The sequence below is a fragment of the Condylostylus longicornis genome, unplaced genomic scaffold, assembly GCF_029603195.1.
Source record: "Condylostylus longicornis isolate FDR11 unplaced genomic scaffold, ASM2960319v2 ptg000018l, whole genome shotgun sequence".
In the NCBI taxonomy this organism is placed as follows: Eukaryota; Metazoa; Arthropoda; class Insecta; order Diptera; family Dolichopodidae; genus Condylostylus; species Condylostylus longicornis.
Window position 1 is genome coordinate 11,993,422 of NW_026577987.1, and position 26,555 is coordinate 12,019,976.

General features: G+C 22.1%; 2 protein-coding genes across 4 annotated transcripts in view; one reads left to right on the plus strand and one right to left on the minus strand.

Moving 5' to 3' along the window:
• The window catches only part of LOC129606405 (probable serine/threonine-protein kinase DDB_G0282963), a 196,605-nt gene that overhangs the window by 162,656 nt on the left and 7,394 nt on the right, over positions 1 to 26,555 (minus strand). The gene's annotated exons all lie outside the window — the stretch shown is intronic.
• On the plus strand, positions 1,635 to 3,379 carry LOC129606404 (GTP cyclohydrolase 1-like). The gene has a single exon (XM_055516723.1). The coding sequence runs from the start codon at positions 1,968 to 1,970 to the stop codon at positions 3,114 to 3,116; it is 1,149 nt and encodes a 382-aa protein (XP_055372698.1). The 5' UTR covers positions 1,635 to 1,967; the 3' UTR covers positions 3,117 to 3,379.

Consider the following 26,555-nt stretch of genomic DNA (forward strand, 5'->3'; position numbering starts at 1 on the left):
TAATTTATTTTATGTTTGAAAATATGGAAAATAATTTGTTAAATTCTAAATAGGAAAATGAATATTTGAACTTTATTCTCTAAAATTACAGATAATTTTTAAATCAAAATGCAATGAGAGTAGCAAAAAAGTATAAAAAACAAATTTGAAAACAAAATTATTTTTATTAAAATAAAATTATAAAAATAAAACTTAAGTATAGTATACACACAATTGGACATTAAATAGTCTGAGAGGTTGCAAGTTGAAAATAAATTTTATAACTGTAAAATTGAATTGAGAAAATAATCAATTTTTATTTCTGTACGTAATGAAAGGAGCTACTATACTTTTTTTATTTTCAGTGTTGACTTTAAGCAATTTTTTAATCTACTATACGATTTCTGTATACTTGTGTCCCAATAATTTTTAATATACAGGAGCGAAATCGTATTTTGGAAACCATATTACTATTGGAATTTGAAATTCAAGTTATACTCAAGTTTTTCAATAAAGTTTCGAATTAGTTTTGGTATATCTTTCATTTCCTTTTTAAAGGGAATCTTTTAACTTTTATACCCAAAACTACAAATTTTTTCACAAAAATTATAAAAGAACAAAATTAATATTTTGATTACTATACATATTAAGACCGGCATGTTGCAAAAATTCCAAATTGAAATACCAAGGTTAAAAATTTAATTGAGTAATTTAATGAATCTTGTGAAAAATTTTATATTCAATTATATTGCAAGTATTTGCAAAATAAAAAATATTTTGGAATAAAAAATTAACCATTGAGGAAGTAATAAGATTTAGAGTACCTCACAAAAGCATTTTTTTGTAATTTGATGTCCGATTTATCACTAATGGTGTTGAAAATGGTAATGGTAATTAAATTATATTTTAATTAATAAATAAATTCAAAAGTTTGTACAGTAAAGAAATATGTGTGAGGTTTATTAGGTTCTGTTTTACCTACAATGTGTTGTACACAAGGGTTAAAATTAAGAAAAAAACATATCGTTAAACATAATTCCAATGTAGAATGGATTTTTTTTTTTTAATTAATTCTGATATTAAATCTGATATTAAATTAAAGTATATATATATATAATTTAATAATTCATAATCCAATTTTTCACGTTCACTAAAAAGATCATTAAAAAAATAACAAAAAAAAATTTATTACGGTTTAAGTTTATCAAAACAAGATTATTAAACAATGCATTCTAAAGTAATTATTTTTAATAATTATAATAAGAATAATAATGGCAATGGAAAATTGTAAGTCCTTCAAAAAATTTTTTTTATTATAGTAAATTTACTTCATATATTAAATACAGTAGAATTATTTAACATTCACTTTATTTTTTGTTTCTTTTTTTTTTGTTTTATGACATTTACGAGTATTCTTTCATTCTCAATCCTATTTTAATGGCTACATATAGTAATTTTGAAACACTTATAACATTAAGCCATAATATATATATATATATATATATTTTCGATATATGTATTTATGTATAACATAAGTGATAAAAGAAGTTAAAAAGAGACATGCGTTTTATTTAGTTTTATGCGAGGGAGGAAATAAGGTATATAATATCATTGTTCGAGCTCTTCAAAGTCAGTCGCAGAATAAATGTCGTGGTGTTAAAGAGATCTGTATTTGATGAAAATAAAGTAAAAAAAAAATTTAAAGTATAAATTTATAAATTAATTAAAAAAACAAGAATATATATTTAATAATGTAAATTATAATTTATTTTAAATATAAAATTCTTATTTATTATTTTTAAGTTTCATATTAAATTAATTTTATTTATTTGAACTTGCGAATTTTATACAAAAGAGAGTTTTCAAGAAATAAAAAGAAAAAATATATAAAAATTTTTAATTTACTGTTATACAGAAATCAATAATTTCATTAAATTACATTTTAAAAATCAGAAATTTTTTAAATTTATTATACATAAAAATTTACAATGAGTAGTCGAATTGGACGACAAATATCAGAGCTCTCAGATATGAGTGCATCAGAATTAAATGAAGCTATTGATGATACAAATTTTCCGCAAGCTCATATATTATCAAGACGTTTTAGTAACAGTATATGCAGTATTAATAGCTCATCACCAAATAGCTATGAAACAAATAATTCAACAACAAATAATAATTATAAGAATTCTGTTATGAATGGTTCTACAGCTGATGTTAATGATAAAATTGAAAATGATAAGCAACAACATTTTTTTAGTAATACTATTGAAGAAGAAGAGAAATATAATTTAGAAAATGGTAAAGATAAAATAAAATCATCATATTCTATTGATGGTTTTTCAAATGATAAATCAACGAATAGATCAAATCATCAAATTGGAACATCATATATTGAATCAACACCATCATTATCATCAACAACTGGTATAAATCATAATCAACAACAGACCCAACAATCATCATCATCATCATCATCAAAATGTACATTAGTTAGACGTACATCATTAACACCGGGACATGAAAATTGTACATTTCATCATGATCTTGAATTTGATCATAAACCACCAACAAGAGAAGCATTATTACCAGAAATGTCAAGATCATATCGTCTTTTATTAAGTAGTTTAGGTGAAGATCCCGATCGTCAAGGTTTATTAAAAACACCAGAACGTGCTGCTAAAGCAATGTTATTTTTTACAAAAGGTTACGATCAAAATTTAGAAGAAGTATTAAATGGTGCTATTTTTGATGAAGATCATGATGAAATGGTTGTTGTTAAAGATATTGAATTTTTTTCAATGTGTGAACATCATTTAGTACCATTTTATGGTAGTGTATCAATTGGTTATCTACCATGTAATAAAATTTTGGGTTTAAGTAAATTGGCACGTATTGTTGAAATATTTTCAAGGAGATTACAAGTACAAGAACGTTTATCAAAACAAATTGCTGTTGCTGTTACAAAAGCAGTACAACCGGCTGGTGTTGCTGTTATTATTGAAGGTGTTCATATGTGTATGGTTATGCGTGGTGTACAAAAAATTAATAGTAAAACAGTAACATCAACAATGTTGGGTGTATTTCGTGATGATCCGAAAACACGTGAGGAATTTTTAAATTTAGTTAATAAATAAAATTTTATGATTTTCATCTCTATCATTAAAAATTTTTGTGATATATTTTTTATATTGATTTTATTATTTTATATTTTATGTATTTTATTGGAAAAAAGAAAGATAAGGTACGAGTATAATTAAAAATATTTGAACGCATAATAACTGGTAATGAAACTGTTCTTTTAAATTTCTTTTTTCTTTCAAATTTTTTTTTTTTTATAATTTTATTTATTGAGTAATTTATTGTAATGTTAATGTGCAAATTCTTTAACTAAACATAATGTGATTAAAATATTAAAAGTAAATATAAATGTAACAATTAAATTATAAAATTTTAATGTAATAAGTATATATAGAGATTTGTGTTAATCTTACAAAAAATAAAAATTTAATTATTGTTAAATGTAAAAAAAGTGAATAAAAATATTTTATGCAATAAGTAACTGCTATTAAAAAATATAGAAATTTTATTTTGTAAAAATTTTCATTATTTTAAAGGTTAAAATGCGAATTGACTTAAGATAAAAACAAAATGGAAGTAGAAATATTAAAATTAATTATGATTTTACGAGTCTCGAATGTTGAATTCCAAAACTACACTTGAAAGAATATTAAAATTTAATTTTGTTGGCATTAGAATTTATCCGCCTATTTTATTTAATATATACTAAATTACCTAAATTAATACAAAAATTCACACTGATTAATGCAAATACATACAAAATTTTAAAATATTAAAATTAATGAACCATTGTACTTTAAGCAAATATTAAACAAATTGTTAGCAATTGGTAGTAAAAGAAAAAATTCAGGTAAGTTCTGTAAATTTATGGTTGTATAAGTTATACAAGTGTAATATACATAAAATTAATGTTACTGGAACATAGACTGCCATTTCAATTTTAATTTGAATGGTTTATTAATAATTTATTACGTAAATTAAAAATTTATTAATTAAGAATTGAAAACAATTTTCAAAAACTCTTTTAAAAAATTTTTAAAATTTTAAATTTTTGAGATAGAAAACTGAGTCAGATGATTGATAAGAGTGCAATTTTGCTAAAGTATATACACTACAATCTATACTTAACCTCTTTAATTTGTTGAAATTTATATTGAGAGCTCCAGAACAACTTAATTGTTATAATTTTTTTAAATTAATTATATATAGTTTTTTAATTTCTGATTGGAAAATTTCAATTTCTATAAAAATATTTTGTAAAGAATTTTAGAAATATTAATATTTTTTATTACATTCACATTGTTGCGCAAATTTCTTTATGTAAACTTTTCAAAAATAATTAAATTTGATATGAAATTTCTTAATAAATTTATACCAATCATTTATTTAATTTTTGAAGAAAGTTTGATAAAATCTTAATAAATTTAAACCAACTTATTATAAATTTAAATTTTTGTATTGCCTTCATAACCCTTTTATCATGGATTTTATAACTCTATTAAATTTTATTTGAAACAAATTTATATTAATTAAATTAATACATTTAAATTAATATTAATTTTTCTCTTTAAACATTTGATTACGATTTCGAAACTAGTTGAAGCAAACTAACTAAATCATTGGAATACGGATTTAGAAGGTGAAATAATTAATTAAAATTTGTAAGAAAATTAAAAACACGTAATTAATTTTGTCAACTTTCGTTTGTAACTACAGAATTAGTCTCAATTTTTTTTTAAAAACAAAATAATTTTAATTTTTCTCATAATATTTCCATGAAAGAATAATAATAAAATATTTCCTTTATTCATACTGCATTTTTATACTTTAAAAATAATCTGTGACCTAATTATAAAAATTTTATGCATTTCTGCCAGAAAATAACAAAATTAAACAAAAATTTAATTCTTATTGAATTGCTCACATTTCCAAAATAATGAAATCTATGCAGCAACCTGTTGTTGTTCCTCTCAACTAAATAAACAAAAAAATTTTATAATTATTTTTCTTTTAATACCAATAAAATTTTATTAAAATTTTTGTTAAAAATAAATTATTTTTTTCAAAATAATTTGGAATGGATTACGTAAATAATGATAAAAAAAAATTATAATCTCCTTTGGATTCTTTATAAAATTTTGGTAAATTTAAATACCTACATAATTATTTCCAGCTCAACTCAAATAAATTGTTTTCCGTCTATTTCACCCCCTCTTAACGTTTTAAATTATAAAAGGTAGGAAAACAAAAACATGAACAAATCATAAAACAAGATTTTTATGATTTGCAACATTTTAAAAAACCAAAAAAAAAAAATTTTTATTTTTCAAGAATTTATTATTCGTTTTTTTATTTTTTTTTTTTTTTTGGAAAATTTTTGAATATTATAAATTAAATTTTAAATTGTTATTTTTATTGGATGGAAAATTGGTTTATAAAAATTAAAATTTTCATTTTAAATGTGGAGAAAATTTTAAATAATTTATTACGGGTTAAAAATAAATGAATTTTTTCGAATAGGAAATTCCATAGCAATATGAAAACTATTTTGTGATACAAACTAGGTAGGAAGGTGGCTAGATAAATGATATTTATGTGAAATTTGTAAAGAAAGTTTGATAAAATCATAATAAAAATTTTTTGCTCATTGCATAGATAAAATGTTTGTGTTTTAAATTCTTGAAATAATTTTTTGTTGAAAAAGTTTTCATTATGCATTCCCATGGTTGTATGTGAGTATATATTTTAAAATCTTTTCTATTTATTAAAAAATTGATTAATGCAACCCTGACTTTTAAATTATTTGAAGATTTCATATTATTTAATATTAAGTGATGTTTGGCATTAAGATCAGTTATATATGATGATGCACTGGATATCTATAGATCAATTTTGTTCTACAATTATTAGCAAAAAATTTATTTTAATATTTGCAACTTATATATATACTAAGTATTCAATCCAAAATTTTAAGATTTTTTAATACTAATCTATTTTAACATTGCAAACACTTACTAATTCCAGAAATTTTAATGAATTATATGTACAATACTTATAAAATCCAATATGTAATTTTTTCTGGCATGTGCAGTACTAAATTAAATTTGTTTTTTAATTCATTTTAGAGAGCTAATTTTAGAGAGCCATATGTGACATAGTTTGAGCTCATTCCTACGTGGTTCTTATCTTCAATAATATGTTTTTAAAAATTAGTTTTTGGTTTATTTTAAATTTAATAAATTTATGAAATACCAATTTGTTTGTCAGAATACAAAACCCTAAAAAAATTTCTAAAGATGGGCATTTAAAGAAATTTCCTTTTACTTTATTTTACAACCTCAAATAATCAATATTTTTATAGTCAAGTCATTGGGATTTAACTATAGCCACCTGTGATAAGCCTGCCAAGATTTGTTTTTAATATTGATATTATTTTTATATTATGGAAATTTGGTAATTATTTTTATAGTAATTTTTAATGTTATGTATTGTATTTTAGGAATATATAATATTATATGTAAATTACTAGACCATTGGTCGGAAACTTGCTAAATTAGAGGAAGAAATCAACAAACTTACTTCAACTCATAGGGAAATTAAAGCGACAATAATTGGGACAACAAATTCACTAATGCAAATATTTCTCTTATCATAGTATTTGTCTTAACTAAGTTCAACTGCTTTATGTTTTTAATTATTATAAAATGCAAGTTAAAATTATTAACTTTTACATACACGAACGTACACATTTTCATAAAAATTTTCTATAAATAAACTATTAAATGTAAGATAATTACTTATCCATTCGCTTCACATACATATATATATATATATATATAAATAATATTAATGAATGCAAAAATATGCATCTGCATTTTAAATTCTACTACTATTACTTACGAGCTATTATTAAAAAAAAATTTCATTCGAGACCTTTATACTGACCATCGCTTTTTTTTAATGTCTCTAATTACACAATTGACTTTTATAATATCTACAATATGTGTACTATATATATATATACGTACTATATATATGTATCCATATACATGGATGTATATTTACAAACTTATACACCATGTTTCATTTATATTTTCTTAAACATATTTAGTTTTTTTTTTACTCTTTGTATAACATGTCATATTTGTACACGTAATATGCACATAATATTTACCGCAATTTCCACACATTTGTCATTATTACATATTACTATTATTATGATTATTATTTTACATTGGTATAGAAACATGTTTATATATAGATCTATATGTTGTACTCGTATATATTAGTCTATAGGTAGATGTTATATGCAATTTTAAAGTATAATATTATTTAAAATTTAATAAGTATAATTTTCGTTCTTCATCTACCAAGTTCTGATACATATATATGTATATGGTAGGTATATATTATGTGCATACAAAGTATTTATATAGTAATTACAGTTAATGATCATATGATATGTATTTACGTGAATTATAATACGTGAGCCAGAAATAGTGCTTGAATCAATAAAGAAAACTCTTTGTTTAATGGAATAACAAAAAATTATAGGTATTAAAGTTATACTAATAAATTGTGTATGTAAACAGTCCCACAAATTCATACGAAGTATAACTATATTTAGATTTTATATTAGAACTTGCGTTAATAAACGATTTTTTTTATACATAAACATAAGCGACTCGAGACATTTATCTTCGAAACAATTATTATATTTACAAAATGAAAGTACTCATACTCGCATAGAATTATTCTAATTATATATTTAAGTTATGGTATGATATATGATTCTAACAGTTCTCAAACATAAAATATGTATGTTGATTTAGAATATATGATTAACTAAAATGTTCGAGAATAATTTTTCACAATAAATACGAAAAATTTAAATAATATGACGCATGTGTATTATGTATGTCAATTATTTCAAGCGCAATATTTTAATTAACGTGCATTGATTTTAATATTATTTTACATACATATATCAATTTATTTCCATCAATATTCTCGAAAAACTGCAATGAATTTGTCCTAATCCCATATTGTTTAGATTATTAGACGATTTATATAATATGAATGTATAAGTAAAACCCTTAGAGTTAAAATGGTGCAACTTCAAAAAGCAATATTTTCAGCTTATTAGATTAAAAAATTTTTATTGTTTAAAATAAAATTAAGTCTTATGAGTGAGAATTTTGAAATTTGAATAAAAAGTGTATTGTGAATTTTTTTGTATGTAAGGCAATAAAAGATTTTGTAATTTTGTATTTAAGTTTTAATATCTTAATAGAAACGCGAAAGAGTTTACTCATAGAGAATTTTTGGCTTTACTTTTAGCTGAATTTGAATTCCAATTAGAAAACTTAATCATTTGTAAAGCGTAACTTATCTATCTAAGAAATTGATTTTTAAGTTTATTAACAAGAAATTTCTCTATTTTTCTCACTTTTAATATTTTTTAACATAAAAAAATCGTGTCTTCTCGATTGAAAATTCTAATACTGAAATGGAAAAAAATTGCGGATTGAAAAATTCTTTTAAAGTATAATACTAAATGTCTCTATAAGACCATATAAATAGTTAATTTTTATCAGTTTTCCAAAAATTTTAAAAAGAAGTTCATTCACTTTACTCTATCTGCTCGTCTATGGATCTGTTCATAAAACTTCTACAGCCCTTGGAATTGACAGTTGAAATTTTATATATGTATAAATAGATCTTTAGTAAAAGCTTATTTCCATACGAGAAAATTTTTTTTATCTCCTCTCTCATAAAATTTATAGTTCTGCGTTGAAATTAACCTTTATCTGAAACCCTTTTTTTTTTAGATTTTTGATATTAATAATTAAATTTATTTCCATATTCATTCCCTCTGAAGTAATCACAGCACATAATTCGCAAAGTTTGAATTTACAGCACTTTATATTTCAAAAAACACAATCTTTTCCTATTTTTTATAAGTGAAGAAAACTGTTGGTAAATGCTATGTTATCAAGAAATATATTTGTTTTCTTTACGCCACACAATTTACCCCCGCATCCGACTATTACGATAAGACTTCTTTCATTTTTTTTGTTTCCCCCATCCTAAATATATGCAATCGTTTAAAATATTTTGATATATGAATGAAAGTAATTTAAAATTTAATAGATTTTTTTTAAGAGCAGTATTTTCACTTGTTCAAGGGAAAAATGCTATTTCACAAACCATTGGTTTGACTCAACTTTATTTATCAAAATAAAATTCACATACATATGTATACTATATTTATGTGTGATTTTTATGGCATTAATTTAAATCCCATAAATTTTTATAATAACAACAATAACGTACGCAATGTATATATATATATATATATATATATGTGTTATAATTATGCCAATAAAAAAAATATCTTTCGCTTTTAAAATATTAAATTAAGGGACGGGTGTACACACATAAATTATTGTGTGTACGTTTATTAATATTTTTGTACATGATATATATGAACTAATTTATGTATTAAATGAAGAATAAATAAACGACTAAAAGTAATAGATCATAATTGTATATACATACGATTATAAATAAAATCAAATGGTATATTGTACATATGAAGATATGAAAAAAAATTGTAAAGTAAATAAATAAATATTACATTGTATATGGACATAAATATGTATACATTATCATTTAATATATATACCGTAATAACATTTATGAACGTTTATTTATAAAAAAAAAAATATAGACACAAAACAAACCAGATATTGAGGTCAAGAAATGAAGTGATGACACAGTTACTATATATATATATATATACTCTATATATCTTTATATATATTAGAGTAAATACTCACTTATTAATGTTATATGTATAAATACACAGAAAATATACAGATAAATATAAAATTTATATGTAATTCAAAATTATTAAAGTTAAGGAAATAAATATTCTCTAAAAAAAAAAATAAATAAATAACGAAAAAAAAAATGAATATGAAGAAAAGAGAATTACAAAAATAGCAAAAATTCATAAAAAAAATTTTTCAATTGAAAACAATTGAAATGATCTACATTTGAGATAATACATGTATGATATACAAGTATGGCATATAAGCACATTGAAATATATATATATATATATAGTGTACTTATACCCATTTGTGAAATATGTAATACAATACATAAATGTACATGTGCTATACGTACATACATATGTATAGAATAAAGATCTAGTCAATAAAAGATATAGGTAAACCTCTTATTGTTTTATTGTAAGTAAGTGAAACAAAATAAGAGAAATAAATGAAAATTCGATTTAAATTCAATTGAAATCAATATTATTCGATTATTTTTATCTTCTGTACCATATTATTATTAAAAATCCATATATATATTATACGTATACGTACATACATACATACTTATATGCATAAAATGGAATAACAAATTATGTAAAATATTGCAAATATTGTAAAATTGCCAAAATGAGCGAAAATTAAGTTGGTTCAAAACACTCAACTAGAACGGACTGTTTTATAACACAAACATTTTTGCTATGAACCTGGAAAATCTACAAAATAATTCTTTTTTTTTTCTCAGTGAGAAAATAAAATTTTAATTTTTAATATAAAATTAATTTTAAACTTGACAAGTTCTTTATACAATTTTCAGGGACTATACTATTAAATTTACAGTAAGTTTTTATCAAGTAAAAATTGTAAGTCCTTGTAGTATGCAGCAAATTTATAATTTAAAAAAAAATACTTTACCACTCTATAAAAACAAAATTGTAGAAATCTTTAACGAATTTTCAACGGTGTACCGTAAGTAATTGTGATTTTTCCTTCCAGTCCCCTCTAAAAGTCGTTTTGGGTCATAGTGTTAGGGTCTCTTAGGATCAGTCTTCAAAAACTTTCGTAAACAGAAGCTATAAAGCTTTTAAAAGACCTTTTCATGGAAAAATTTTTACTGCATTCCAAATGACAGTTTGGCATCCTTCGAATTTTGATCAAAAATTGTATGGGGATATACTTTAGTCCGGAAAAGTTCTTTTGAACTTTACTGAGTTCTATAGAATCGTGTTTTTTTAAGTCTTTAGCTGAGACATCTATAAATTATCTGAATCTTTAAAAGGAAAAGGCAGACGATAACAGGCACATACATCGTCAATAAACTGACTTAATGCTTAAGTTAAAATAATGATAAATTATAACATATAACCACATTTCCTTAGTCAACTCAGTGAATAATAAACCAGTGTATACAGTAGTAGTCAATACATCGACAATATGTAGTACTCATATTGTACTCAGATAAAAAAAAAATCGAATAAATTTAACCGAATTTAAGTTACGCTACAAATAAATTGTAAAACAAAAAACCGTAATTACGATACGATTACAATGCCCTTCTTATTGTATTCTAAACAGTTGACAAAAAAAACAAGCATAATCAGTTAAAATAAAAAAAAAAAATTTTGAACAATGCAAAATAAATTCGGTAGAAAAATAGTGATAATCTTAAAGATTAAATCATGTTTGTATGTAGATACATTTCGGATGTAGATAAATATTTTTCATATATGAAAGAATATTGCTTCTATACAGTTATTATTAATATTTGATTTGAATTTGCTTTCACCTCCAGGTGTGCATAAATAAATATTTTTTAATTTTTTTTTATTTACTTATATAAAAAATAATTCCCTTTGTTGCAACATTATAAATTCCCTTTATTCGTTATCATCAAATAAATATTCTTGAAATTCAAAATTTTAGAAAACACTAAATAAAATTTATCGAATTTTCAAAAAATTTTTCAAAATATTCAATTTAAATTTTGTACAAATAATTTAAAAATTTAATTATATAAAATTGAAATTTATTATTTTATACAAGTAAAAATTTACATATACAAAAATTTAATGCAAAAACTAAAATTTTAAACCCATTTTGAAGCTAAGGTGGAATAAACTTGTATAGAATTTTTTTCGGCAAGAGTTATTGGGTAAAATAAAGTATATTTTTTGACCGGTGTCACATTGCTTTCCTTAAAATTTATTTGTAAGTTAATTTTACTGTAATAGATTTTCATTAAATTTTTCTCTAGCTTTATGAAAATATGATTACAGAATAAAGTATAGAGAGATAAAGGTAATGACAATAAAATAGCAGATTAAATGGTAACATCTATAGTTAGGCAATCAGTAATTTTTCGCAATTCACAATTATTTTATACGTTTGAAAAACTTCGACTGTATTGGAATTTTTTTGAAAACAAATATAAAATTGTGTTTTCCTCTATGAAATTTTAAAAAATCATTCATATTATTTTGCAACAATTTTAAAAAATTTCAAAACTTATAAAGGTTTCGGTTTTCAAGGTTTTTAAAATTTAAAAAATTTTTTCTTGTTATGATATTTAAATATTCGGATTTTAAATATATTACAATACATTAAAATTTTAACCGTATACTGATAAGTTTTTAGTTAAAAAAATATCAAATCACCTAGAACGGTAATTGTACTTAAAGATGAATTTCTGTACCAGATTGGGTTAAATATTTGATACTATTGAATTGTAATAATACTATTGAAAATTTAATAATAAATTACTTTAAAAACTCTTTTAATTAATTTTTGTGAATTAAAATTAAAATTTGAGAAAAAGAAAAGATAAAGAAAAAATTTGTATGGCGGATTGCATTTAACAAAATAATTAATTCGAGTTAAAAAATCTCCTATAATTATGCAATTTTTTTTAAAATAATAACTACTTTATAATTTATTATTATTAATTATAATGAATATAAAAGAAGATATTTAAAATGAGCATGCGTTCTAATGAAAAACAAAAAAAATCTAAAAGATCTTTGAACTTAAACCTGATTTTATGTATTACGTATTTGTGTTTGTGAATGTAGTATATACCTATATGTTCCAAAGAAAATTTTGAACCTATTCCTTGGTGAGAATAATAGACTATTATAATACTATTATATGAATCGAATATTTCAAAATAGTTTATTTAATAAAATAAAATATAAAATAAAAAATATTTAAAAAAAAAATTAAATAAAAAATTCTTTGCTTTTTTTTCAATATTTTCATATTTTTTTTTATTGTACATTTAAATTTTTTTCCTAAAATAAAATGTAATCCAGCAGTTTCTGTACACATGTACCTATAAGTACTCATAAACAAGCTTTGATATTAAATATGATAAAAAAAATTCTTTAATAAAAAAAAACATAAAAAAATCATTCCATCCATTTCATTTTTTTTTCTCCATTGATTTATTTATATAATTTTTTTTAAACGTATTTTGCAATTGAATAACTAACCTACATATTTCATTTGCATTTTTATTCCTTTCGAATCTGGTCGAGCATTCAAATTTGAACGTAAATATACACAGACATACGTACTTATATAGTTATTTTATAAATACATACAAGTCTACTAAAAACAGAAAAAAAAAAGAATGAATAAAAAAAGAAAACCCCGTTTTTTTTTGTCTATAAATTTTAAATTAAATATTTAAAAAAAAAAAAAAATGATTTTCTACAGTATGTACGTACATATGTAAAAATTGAATATATTATAAAAAAATGTGTATGTAAGTATGTAAATTTTGTAAAAACAAAATATTTATATGCGTACCGAATATTATATTGAGGGATAGAAGAGCGATTATACAAGTATAGCCAGAAAAAATAAGAAAATTATAATAAAAGTTTTGCAAGTTCTATACGAATGAAAATAAATTTAAAATAAATTAAAAAAAAAAAATAAGAAAAAAAAACGGAAGATAAAAACATGAAATTTACAAAATATTTAAATGGCCACTAAATGGAATTAATTATACAAGTTCTATAAATGTAAGTATGTGTACAAAAAAAAACGATATACAAATAAATTGGTATATGAACCTAAGCGTATATGCATGTACGTACTAACGGGCATAACTTGTTATAAAATTGTATATGAGTCTGGTTTCGATTTTCGTTTAGTTATTAAAATTTCATTTAAATATTATTATGTGCATGTATATATACATATATAGAAAGGTAATGATTGGAGCAAAATAATAAAAATCAATAATAATTTGAGCTATGCATAAATTTAATATTGAAAATATTGCGGTATTTCAAATATATTTTGTATTTCAAAGGTTCTTAACACTTATTTCAGTATGCACAACAAAGTCGTATATTTTAAGCTCTTTCAAATTGAAAAAAAAATTAATTAAGAATAATTTTTAAAATCTTCTGTTCTACACTTAGAAGAATGGCCCTTAAATGGTTAGAAAATTATTTTTGCCAAATATTCAAGATTCAGAAGCGATATTGTTAAGATGAATGATTCGGCCATCATAGTTTGTAAATTTACGTCTACTACTAGAATATTAAAAATTTGAACTATAATTAATGTATACTCTAGAAAAAAAATTATATATTTTTAATCTTTTAAAAGAAAACAACTAAATATGTCCTGTTATAAAGGTAATTTTGATTTTTCAATGACTTATTTTAAATTAGCTGGTACTTTGATTAAGAGAACAACATTGTAAATTAATTGATAACCGAATTAATTTTGGATAACCGAGAATTTGAATTTTGCAAAGTAAATTTTTCGCCATAGCAATTTAATTTGGATTAATCTAATTGTATAATATTAAATAGATTGTAGATTTTCAAGGGAACCGAGAGGATCTCGCCTGAGTCACCGCAGCCAATCGCAACTTATTGTAGCGTTCCACGCTTCCGCTTATAATACCTCCAAGCATGAATCTGGTATAAATCTAGAGATATATAAAATGGGAAACCATGTCCAAAACAATTGCGATGCCGGACAGCTAATATCAGCAGTCGTAAAGAAAATACGCGACGGTTAAGCCACCACCCTCACAAAATCTGCACAGTGTGGAGCCTGATTTCAGGTGATACTATGTGGCCCAGCAATAATATTAAATAAGTCTCTTTTTAAAATTATAATATTAATTTTAATCACATTGCCCTTGCACATGCAATTTTTTTAATTTAGATCACATTTTTGATGTGTTCTATTTAATTTAAGTTCCGTTTATCCGTTATTCGGTTTATAAATCCAATTATGAAATTATGTTATATATAGGCTAACGAAACAGTATGTAAGTGTATTAAATAGCTATAAATTTATAAAACCGAAACTTTCTTAAAATTTAAAGGTTTTTTTTTTTCTTAAATCTACTAACACATTATTTACACCTATTAAACTTTAATATGCATGATAAGCACTCAAATATATTATTTTTAAAATAAATATACTAATTTAAAAGATTTGTTAATAATTTATTAAATATTCATATAAAATGATTTATTATTATTCATGTATGTACCATATAGCAGCTATTTCAGAAATTTAATAAATAATATTATACTTTAATATAAAACATATCTCAAGGTCATAACAATTAATGTCAAATTTATGATGAATTGGCGATATTTCGTATACCTAGTTACTTATTTAAAAATTATAATTTGACATGATTCATCGGCATTACCGTAAAATATATGTAATCGATTTAATACAATATATATATATATATATATATATATATATATATACAATTCATAGATACTAGTATACGCGCTCCACTAACATTTACAATAATTTTTTATATTATTTTTTGCTTATTTACTTTTTTATCATGATATCGATAATGTAATAAATTATTATTATTTTAGATAAATATACATACTCAAATATATATATATATATATGCAAAATATGCATATATATGTAAGTACTCACATTATTTATGGACTCAATTAATTATACTTTAAATGTTTATAATTATTATATTTATGTACATATATACATTTCTATATTTGTATAATAATATATAGCCAATATTCAATTACATACATTTTTACATAAAAACAATTTAAATTAAAGTGTACCACATACATAATCCAAAAACAGGAATCAAAAATAACAACAACAACAGAAACACGAAACAAGTATAAAATTAAATAAAACAAGAATATAAATAGTAACACCATACCAGAGGGGCAAAATAATGCTGTTTAAACGACTCGAAAACGCATCACAACTTGAATATAAAAATGTAAATCAAGTTGAATGAACATAACATAACTTGTATATTGAAATGCAAAAAAAAATAAGTTAGTAAATTAATTAAGTTATTGAGTAAGGAAAATTATAGGTGCCTGTTACATGCCAGATTGAATCTGATGGAAAAATTAGAAAATTATCCGATTATCTGCCAGATTTTTAAAAAATAAAATTGAGCAAACTAAATTTTTAACAAGTTTTGGCCACGATCAGCTGATTTTTTTTAAGTGTTATATAGTTTGCTCTCAAAAGCTCATAAAATATAAAATGAAACTGAATACTTTAAATTAAATAGTAGATTTAGTGAAATATGTATGACTAGCCGAGTTACTATAATTCCTTGGTGTAAGATAGCCACGTAGCTAGCGTATAGAAATTAATTGCATTTCGATTAAAGTGTAGGCTCTTTTACTTTAGCCCATATTCAGGAGCCAACTTTCAGTCAAAAACCTATTGAATTATAAAAACTAGAATTGTGAGGTTCAGCATCAGTAGCAAGTTATTGAGCGAGTTAAGTCGAATAAAGAAAACTAAATATTTATAGATTCCTTTTTAAAATGTACTCAAATGAAATACGTGAGAAGAAAAAGTGAAAAAAAACAATGAAAAACAATCAACAGAAGAAGAAAAAAAAAATAAGTATTGGAATCGGATATTGGTTATTTATTATAAACTAACCGTACTGAATACAAAATTTACTGCCGTGTAAAATTTTAATAAAATGTAGACAAAACTTTAATATATAAAAATAATATTTGTATATAATTATATACAAATACAGGGTGTATATAGAACATTATTGTTCGAATATGAAAATTAAAATGTCGAAATTTTTAATTAATCATAAAAACGTAAAGATTTCAAAAAGATATTTTTTCTCCGATTCCAAGTCATAATAAAAATCTATGAAGAAAATTTAATTATATCCTTAAAAAATGTAATATTTTAATTGTTTTCTGTTCTCTGCGGGTCTATGGATCCGATTTAAGTGAATTAAGACCAGAAAAATATAGTCTAACAAAATATTATGAGTCCGGAAATTATTTTATACAAAAGTATGTACCTTGGCTTTGTTCACATTTTTTTTAAAAATAAATTTTTTTTCTCTTCCTTACACCACTTGGGCACATTAGAACTTTCCACACAGGCTTTAGAATCATTGAGTTGACTATACGGTAACCAGACTGCCGTATTTTTTTTCATATATTAAAAACGTTGAAGGTTATTGATATCTCTGGTTTTTTTTTGTTTTTGAGCAGCGTTTGAACCCGACAACTTTTGGTTAATGGCCCGGTGCCATAATACCATAATACCATTGATCAGATACTAAAAATAAATACCCAATTAATTCATTCTTCGACGTAAACATTCGATTTTACACCTTACAAATACCAAACAAGATGATGGGTCTTGAGGCCGATCTCTTCATTTAATTCTACGCTTTAATTATTTACCGCTTGAAAACTTCTAGGTTCCTACTTTTTGTCATTTTTTTCTGTGCTTAAGAATTTCTGCTATGCTTACCCTGTACAATTCTCTGTACATATAACTACAATTATATTTTTCTTTTAAATTATAATCTCACATAAAAATATTTAACCATATACAGAAAAATATAATTTTTTTAATACATATACAAGTATACATGTATATACATATATGTGTACATTTATGCACTGTATGTACATATTGGGAATACGGATAAAGCTTTAGGCCACAATTTAATTGGAATTTAAAATGCTACATAAATCATGAATGAAAAAAAAAGGATTTTTTTTTCGCTAGTTTTTCTTTTTTTTTGTTATTTTGTGCTTATTGTTTTTCTTATTTTCTTTTATGTTTTGACGTTCATTTTATATTGCGTTTTTTTTTATGTTTGTTCGTTTATTATTATTTTAAGTTTTTTTTTTTGCAATAATAATTAACCAACAACGTACAGACAACATAATTTAAAAAAAAAATAAAAATATTTTAAATACAAAAACAGAATGAAAAACAAAAACAAAAACAGAAGAAAAAAACTAAAATAAAAAAATAATTTTTAAAATATTTCAATAGAATTAATTATAAATGATGGTCAGGTCGAAAATTGAAATTAATTTTCCTTTTATATGTACTTTGTATGTTTTGTGTATGTAAATATTGTATAAAAAATACGCACATTATTATTATTTTGCATATATAGAAGGGGCATTCGAGAAACCAAACAAAAAAAATGAAAATATAAATACTTATGTATAAAATATTTAAAAAAGGTATAGTTTCCACCCACAAAATGAAAGTAATAATAAATATAGTCTAATTGAATTTAATTATTTAAATAAAAAATAAGCGAAAAAAAACCAGAAATTTTCTTTTTTTTTTATTATTATTGTTAAATTAAATATTTATAATATGAAAATATTTTTATTAATTATAAATAAATATGTGCATATATATATATTTATATTTATTTTTATAATTCGGTGTACAAGTCTTAATTATTAACATTATATATCGGTATACAATTTTTACTATATTTATACGGGTTATATAACAATTGTACTTTCATATACAAATATTTATATTAATTTTATAATATAAGCATAAAATTTAATTATCATTTATATGAGAAATATATAGTTAATTAACAATTTTGTACAACAAAAAAAATTTAAATAATTTCATGAAAATATGTTGAATTTAAGCCTATATATTAGTATAATTTACGTATATATGGAAATACTAAAGTGTTAAATGAGAAAATGTATATGGCTAAACGAGCATTTGCTCTTAAAAAATTTAAAAAGAAGTAATACAACAATAAAAGATTATGGATTATGTGAAAATTATAAAATACTGGACGAAACAAAATACAGCTTAACAGTTTTTAAATTTTCACATGAGAAAATGTAATTTAAAATCATTCGAAATTTATAGAATTTATAGATTAAAATTATTAAAAAAACTTTATAAAAATGGTTTGGTACACTTCGAATTTGTGAGAAATTATTTAGGATCAAGTTTAGTATGACATAACGATTAAGTATGTTAACTATGAATAGCCCTAATTATACGAAATACCAAGCATTCAAAATATGAAAGCTCTCTAAGTCGCTAGATAACGAAGTAAAGTTAATAACATATCTAGCTAACAGAAAACATCAGATTAACATACTATTTTTTAATGGAAATAATTATTGCTTTAGTAATTGTTATTCAGTAATTTAAGCTAAGAATCTTGGTTAATTTAAAAAATTTGGAATAAATACACGGAGAGAATGATTAGTTATTATTTTCCTCGTTTATGAGACAAGAACGGAAAGTAATCAAACAGTATTTTTCTTTTCTGTTCAGAGGAACATGAAGAAATCATTTTTAAAATATTCTAATTTTATTTTAAAAATTGTTTTACAAAAACAAGCAGTTTTCGGTGACGGCAATATCATAAAAATAATTTGTAATTTAAATATATTTTACAAATTTTATTCTTTTTTGCGAATATTAATTGTTTTACATAAGTGTAAAATGCAAATTTTAAAATTTTGAAAACTAAATTTAAAAAAATCACCGCTCGCGAATATATAAAGTCTATTTTTGACTAATAAAATTCTTCCCAATGAGCATATAAATGTATATAAGAAAATATTTAAAATAAAAGTATTCTCAATAAATAAATTTTATGCACTTTTAAGATAAAAATTTTGACTGTATATTATAGCATACTCTTATACATCTTATATACACACTTTAATATAACAAATTATTTATATAATATTTTTTATTGGCATATACTAATTTTCAAACAACAAAACATTCCTTTAACAAAAACAAGTTTTAATAAATTCAAAAATTTATTAATATGAATTTTAAATTTATGACACCAATTATAAGACGAAAAGAAAAATATAAAAATTTAGATGGAAAAATTAATTCAAAAAATCAGTTTAGCAAAAAATTTATAATATACTCGTTTATATATTATGCTTGCTTACTAAAAGATAAAAAAAAAGAATGAAATGAACATGTATGAAAAATGCATAATATTTTGCATATATTTTTTACTTTTTTAAATATTAATTTATTTTTGAATATTTTAAGAAAAAAAATATATACAAATATATAAAGATAAAAAAAAATTTGAGCTAATTCCATAAATTAACTATGCAAATTAAAATATTAATTATTTTAAAATATAAACACACACGTTTTAAGTTAAGGAATTTACAAATCAAGTTATTGATTAGCACAGCACAGTACAATTGTATTTAACATATAAAAGCTACTCTATATAGACGGTAAGTATACAATAAAAAATCAAAAGTAAAATTAAGCATGTCTACGCGTAAATATTTCAAAATTTATGTTTAGAAAAAGAAAAAATTTAAAAAAAAATTAATCATCAATTGTCGGAAATTTATCAAATATAATGGAAAAATGATTGGAATTTTAAATTTTTTTAACAATGAATATTCAGACATTTAAATAATTGATTGAACTTATTACGAGTACTATATTAGGCAATTATTTTATAATCAAATAAAATTTCAAGTACATTTTCGTACAATATTAAATACAGATAAGGTGAAATTAATTATTTATTATTTATTACTTTTATACTATGTATAACAAACTTATTTTTTGTATATAAGAAAAAGTTTTTCATCGAATTATAATTATTTATGGTTCATTAGAAAATAAATATGAATTTAAAGAAAATTAGAAATTAATTTTTTGGAAAATTTAAAAAATAATTTTTAGTTGCATAACACAAGCTTACATAGTAGTAAAAAAAATTTATTCGATAAAATAGTCATTATTAGAACATTATCAAAATTAAAGCCCCTAAAAATATGCAAATTTAAAATTTTTGCAAAATATTTTCGTAAAGTAAGTTTTTTTTTCACCATAATATGTGTTTCTTGTGTGACACACATTGACTTCAACAAAACTTATGTCCGAAATAATTATATGTGCATTAAAGTACCTGCATGGTTTTTTATTTTAAAAAACTGGGAAACTTTTTTTTTCTTCAGCTATTTATTACCATTTTATTTCGGGAAAATTATTTACTTTAACATTAACGTATATAAGAATTATATAATATTTATGTTCCGGCTGGTAGGGCGATCCATGAGTTTAAAACAATTTTCCTAAATAATATATTGTAAAATTAAGTTTTATTATAAATAAAAATTTTAGACTTTTTTTCAATTTTATTTACTATATTCATAATTATGACTATTGCAAATTGTTTCAATTATAATATAATAAAGAAGATTAAAGAAATTTGTAAGTTTCAAATATGTTTCAATTTTAAAATTATGAGCCGTTCTTTATTATATTAATTGCGTTTTCTTTTATTTATTCCTAGAAAGTGTCCCTGTAAGTATGAGGAAATTTTTAATAAATTGTATGTAATTAATGTAAACGTGAAACATTTAATGAACAGTTTTCATCTTGAACTTCAGATCTCTTAAGTAAACATTAAGAATAATTAATATTTTGAATAAAAAACGAAATAATTAATTTGTAATATAGTTATAGAAAATTGCTTGGTTTTGTACTTGTAAAAATTTAATTATTTTTCAACTTCATTTAATTAATATATTTAATTTTATTGTTAAAAAAACAGCCCATATTAATAAAAAATTATAATATTTTAATATTAGAGCAATTTAGAGCAAATATTAATTTAATACTTTTACACAATAAAATTAATAAATAATATAAAAAAAATATCATCACAAAAATTCTTATAAGACAACTAGATTATTGTTCATACCATTTAAGTATATGCATATAGATACAAATTTATAGAACCAAATTTTATAGATAACTAAATAATAATAATAGTAATAAAAATATATATATATATACATATAAATTTTATTATATTCATCGTTAACAATAGAAAATTTTTAATAAAAAAAAAATATATAAAATAGAAAAAATTTTAATATTTTCTTTCATATCTCCCACTACATTTAGATTCTTTTTTTTTAATATTTTATGTATAAGCGAATGTATACAGAATAATATTATATAACAAGTAAGTATAACAATTTCTATGTCTCTCATATTATTGCTATTATTATTATTATTCTTTATGCACTAAAGAGAGCATATAAAAGATAATCATAAAAAATAAAAGTAGTTTAATATTAACATTCAATATGTTAAAAAAAAAAACTCATATTCATTCTTTCATTTAATAAAATGTACATATGTATGTATATATACATATAGAATTACATATATTTATATACAAACAATAAATACTTTTCTATATTGTCTAAAACTACATTTTATTGTTACAATTTTTGCCATTAATTTCTTTTTGTTATTGGTTTTTTATTCAGGATACCCGTTCTATATATTTATGCAATAAATGTTTTGTAAAATGCATACAAAAAATAAAAAAAAAAACATTTTTTTTTCAGTAAAATTTTAAAATTTTTGGTTTTTCTTTTAATATAAATTCGTATGTATGAATATGTGCATGTATAAGCAACAAGGACGCATGGAATAAATAATAGCTGTTGCTATTGAAATACAATTCCAATTTAGTTCTTCTCTTTTTTTTTTGTTTTACAAAACAAAAAAAATAAAAGCAATAAACAATAAACGTAATGCATATATGTATGTATGCTTATAAGTATGTAAGCTTGTATATTACAAGTAGTGTAAAAAACAAAAAAAAAAACGTTTTTCGATATTCAACATTAAATTGTCGATGACGACCTTTGTTTTATAGTTTATAAAATGCAAACTTATTTTCAAATAAAAAAAAAAAATAAAAATAGAAAAATAAAATAATTTTCGCCCCCAAATCATCAAACCAACAATCTTAAAATTTTTATCGACATTTTTATTACCATTTTTCTCTTATTACTATATTTTTTCTTTTTCCTTTTTTTTCTCTATTTTTTTTCATTTTTATATTTTTTACGGATAAAATTGAGATTTTTTTGTTAGTTTTAATTTTATGTAATAGGATTGTGAATGAACAGGGTGACCTATCAAAGAGAATACAAAATTGATGTCGTCGAATCGAATAAAATTATCAAAAAAAGGGTTAGAAATAAAAGAAATGCTTTTTAAATATAGTTTCGGTATAGTTCCGGTACCATTGATATAAGACTTTCGCTCTTTTAACAAATATGCAATAGTTATTCTCGAAATAAGTCCAAAAAATACTTTTTACGTTGTCGGTATAACATGTTATATTTTTGGGCAGCCGTCAAAATGTGGTCCATCATACTGCTTGCAAGAGAAAAATAGCTTCGATTGCGATTATTAAAATTTTCCAAAAAAAAATGTGAGAATTCAATCATAGTTAATAGATGCAGGTAGTAGATACATAAAATTCGATAAAAATTTATTATTTGTCAAAACAAAATAATCAATAAAGTCAGTTGAAAATGTCATTTTTTTTGTAAGTTGGTAATGTAAGAAACTCGAGTGGCATACACTATGAGCATTACATGGGCAAATATGTAAACTCACATAGTACATATTTGTCCATAACCCACAAAAGCTATATTAGGGTAACGGATTATGAAAAGAAAATTACTCAGTCAATTTTCTGTTCAAGAGTTTATTCAGGTACAGTAGGAATAATAAAAAGGCTAATTGAATTTGTTAATTTGATAGTGTAAAAGGTATATAAGGTATGCTTGGCGAAATCCTTATTTCAATTATACTTTTGCAGAATCACAATAACCAATATGGCCAAAATTTTCGAATACCCTTAATAATATATTACTCGTATTTAATAACAATACATAAATGAATTCACAACTATAGGTCTTTTTTTGCTAGTTCTCAAATTATTTTTCATTTCGCAGGGAAGAAGTTGGTGTAGGATTTAGAATTTATTTTTTAATTTTTTAGTACAATATAAAAGCATACTATAAATAATCATTTAATTCAATGAAAAATCTTCATCATTTTATGAATCAACTACTGTACCGGGCATTTAAGAATATTTCTAGAACCTTTTCAATTTTAATTAAATGTGTATATTTTCGGTTGAATCAATAAACGGGACACCATCATTTAAGAAGAACTATAGAAATAGTTTTTCTTTTTCAACATTCACACACGCTTATAAAAATTTGTAATAATGTGTTATCGAAAGCATAAATTTAAAGTGGAGCATAAAGTTTTATTCCTTGCGTTTCTTTTTTTTTTTTTTAGCATTTATTTCAAGTTTTTCTATTTTGTTTTTGTTTCCTTTTATTTTTCTGTTACATAAAATGCTAAAAATTTTAATGTTAAAATTTAATATACAAGTATGTATATCCATATAGAGTAACATACATACATGTGTGTGTGTATGTAAAAAATACGGAACATGAGCACGAACCAGTTTTATTTGTTTTTCATTATAACAAGACAAAAAAAAACAATGTATAAGTTATACAATAAGTAAAATAAAAAGAAAATGAATTGAAATTTTTCAAGGGAACTGATTATAAAGAGTCTCTTGTTTCCAATTCCAATCTTCATCTTCTCTTACTCTTCTCTTCTTAACCATATTCTAAACTTGACTGACTCCATTTTTAGTATATATATACTATCCGTATGGTTTTGTACATTTTAGTGAATGCATTGTTTTCCAAGAATTTTTTTTTTGTACCAAGTAAGTATTTGGTGGGAGGAAATTAAAATTTTCGATGAAAATTTGTTTTATTATATTTTTTTTTTTTAATTTTATGGTTTTTAGAAAATATAAAAATTACAGTACAAAAAAGAAAATGAGAAAAAAAAGGGACAGCAATATAAAAAAGAAAATTATTATTTATTTTTTTTTCCCCAGTTTCCTTAATAAACCCAAGAAAATATAAAGATTTATGATTTATTTTGTATTTTCATTAAAAAAAAAAAAACAAAAAAGCACCCAATTTAAAAGTTGGCGAACTACAATATTTTCAAGACTTCCCTCTCATGTGTACATCAAATAAAGTGTTTGATACCAGACTAAATTGTTTTTCATGTATGTTAAGTTTTTATTATACATAATGTAGACTTGTATATAAGAAAGTGATTACAGAATTTCAAATTAATATTGTGATTGAATTCAAAATACTTATGTATTTTTAATATTGATTTCTTCTTGAATTTGATACGAGTATCAGACTTAATTTTATTAGAAATATTTTTAAATGCAATTTTAAGGAAAATTCAATAATCGACTAAAATCTTAGTTTTAAAATTGTTTTACAAAATTTTTAAAATACGATATTGAATAGGAAAAAATAAAATTTCGGAAGCATTGGGTTTTGATAAATTTTGCAATAATACAAAGCTTAATTATATAAAATAGCCCAGGCTAATATAAAAAAAAAATTTCTATTAGTTTTATAGTTCATTTACATAATAGTCCTTCAAAGCAAAATTATAAAACTTTAATTCAAATAGAACAACAACAACAAAATATATAATAAAAAAACAAGACAATGCAATTTTTCTGGAATAGCATGGGTGAATTTTATGCCCTTTAACAGGAAAACCAAAAAATTATTCAGTGTCTTACGAGGTATAATAAAAAAATTTTCAATCCCGAAACTATTGCGAATTTAAAACTGGAATTTTTGCTTATCATGAGATAGCCGTATAAGAGCTAATTTCGTACATTGTAGTCGTCATTTCTATATTGATGTTTACTGTTTAAAATTTTAACGTGAATTATTTTCATGTTATTGGTAAAAGTAAATTGTAGTCTAATGTTCTATAACATGTCTATATAGTTCAATCCAATAAAATAGACACTAAAACTACCATCAACTAGCCATTATAATCGGTTTTAATTTTCTAATTAAAAATTCTTATCTAAACCATTTTTTAACCCATTAGGGACAATGATACCCAAATGGGATTAATATTATAATTATTAAAATATTTTAAAATTTTGTTTTAAAAAAAAAAATTCAGTCCTTTATGATATTTTTTATGATATTTTTGTTTAGACCAAGACAAAATTAAAGATTTTTTCGACTAAAATTGGACATTATATTAAATTTTTTAAAAGAAAATAATTTTTATTTAAATGTAATTTGTAATTTTAAGTAAAGCTATAGGAGAAAAATTTTTGAAAGAAATTTCTTATCCTTTTGTCCATTCTCATCTATTTATTTAGAAAGCATAATCGAAGGAACATCTTTCCGATTTCTATTTCATTTCAAATATTTTATAACCTTTGATCATATAAAAAATATTGATATATTATGTACACATGTGTACATATCTATACATACAACCTTTTTCGAATTTTACATTATATAAATTTCAATTTACTTAAATACATTCACATATACATACAATATGTATACTATGTTTTGGGATACAAAAACTTATTACGAGTATATAGGGTAACGCATATATTTAACTGTTATACATATATGA

What these genes read in the sequence shown, in the direction of transcription:
- LOC129606404 (XM_055516723.1), top strand. Translation starts at nt 1,968, where the DNA reads ATGAGTAGTCGAATTGGACGACAAATATCAGAGCTCTCAGATATGAGT.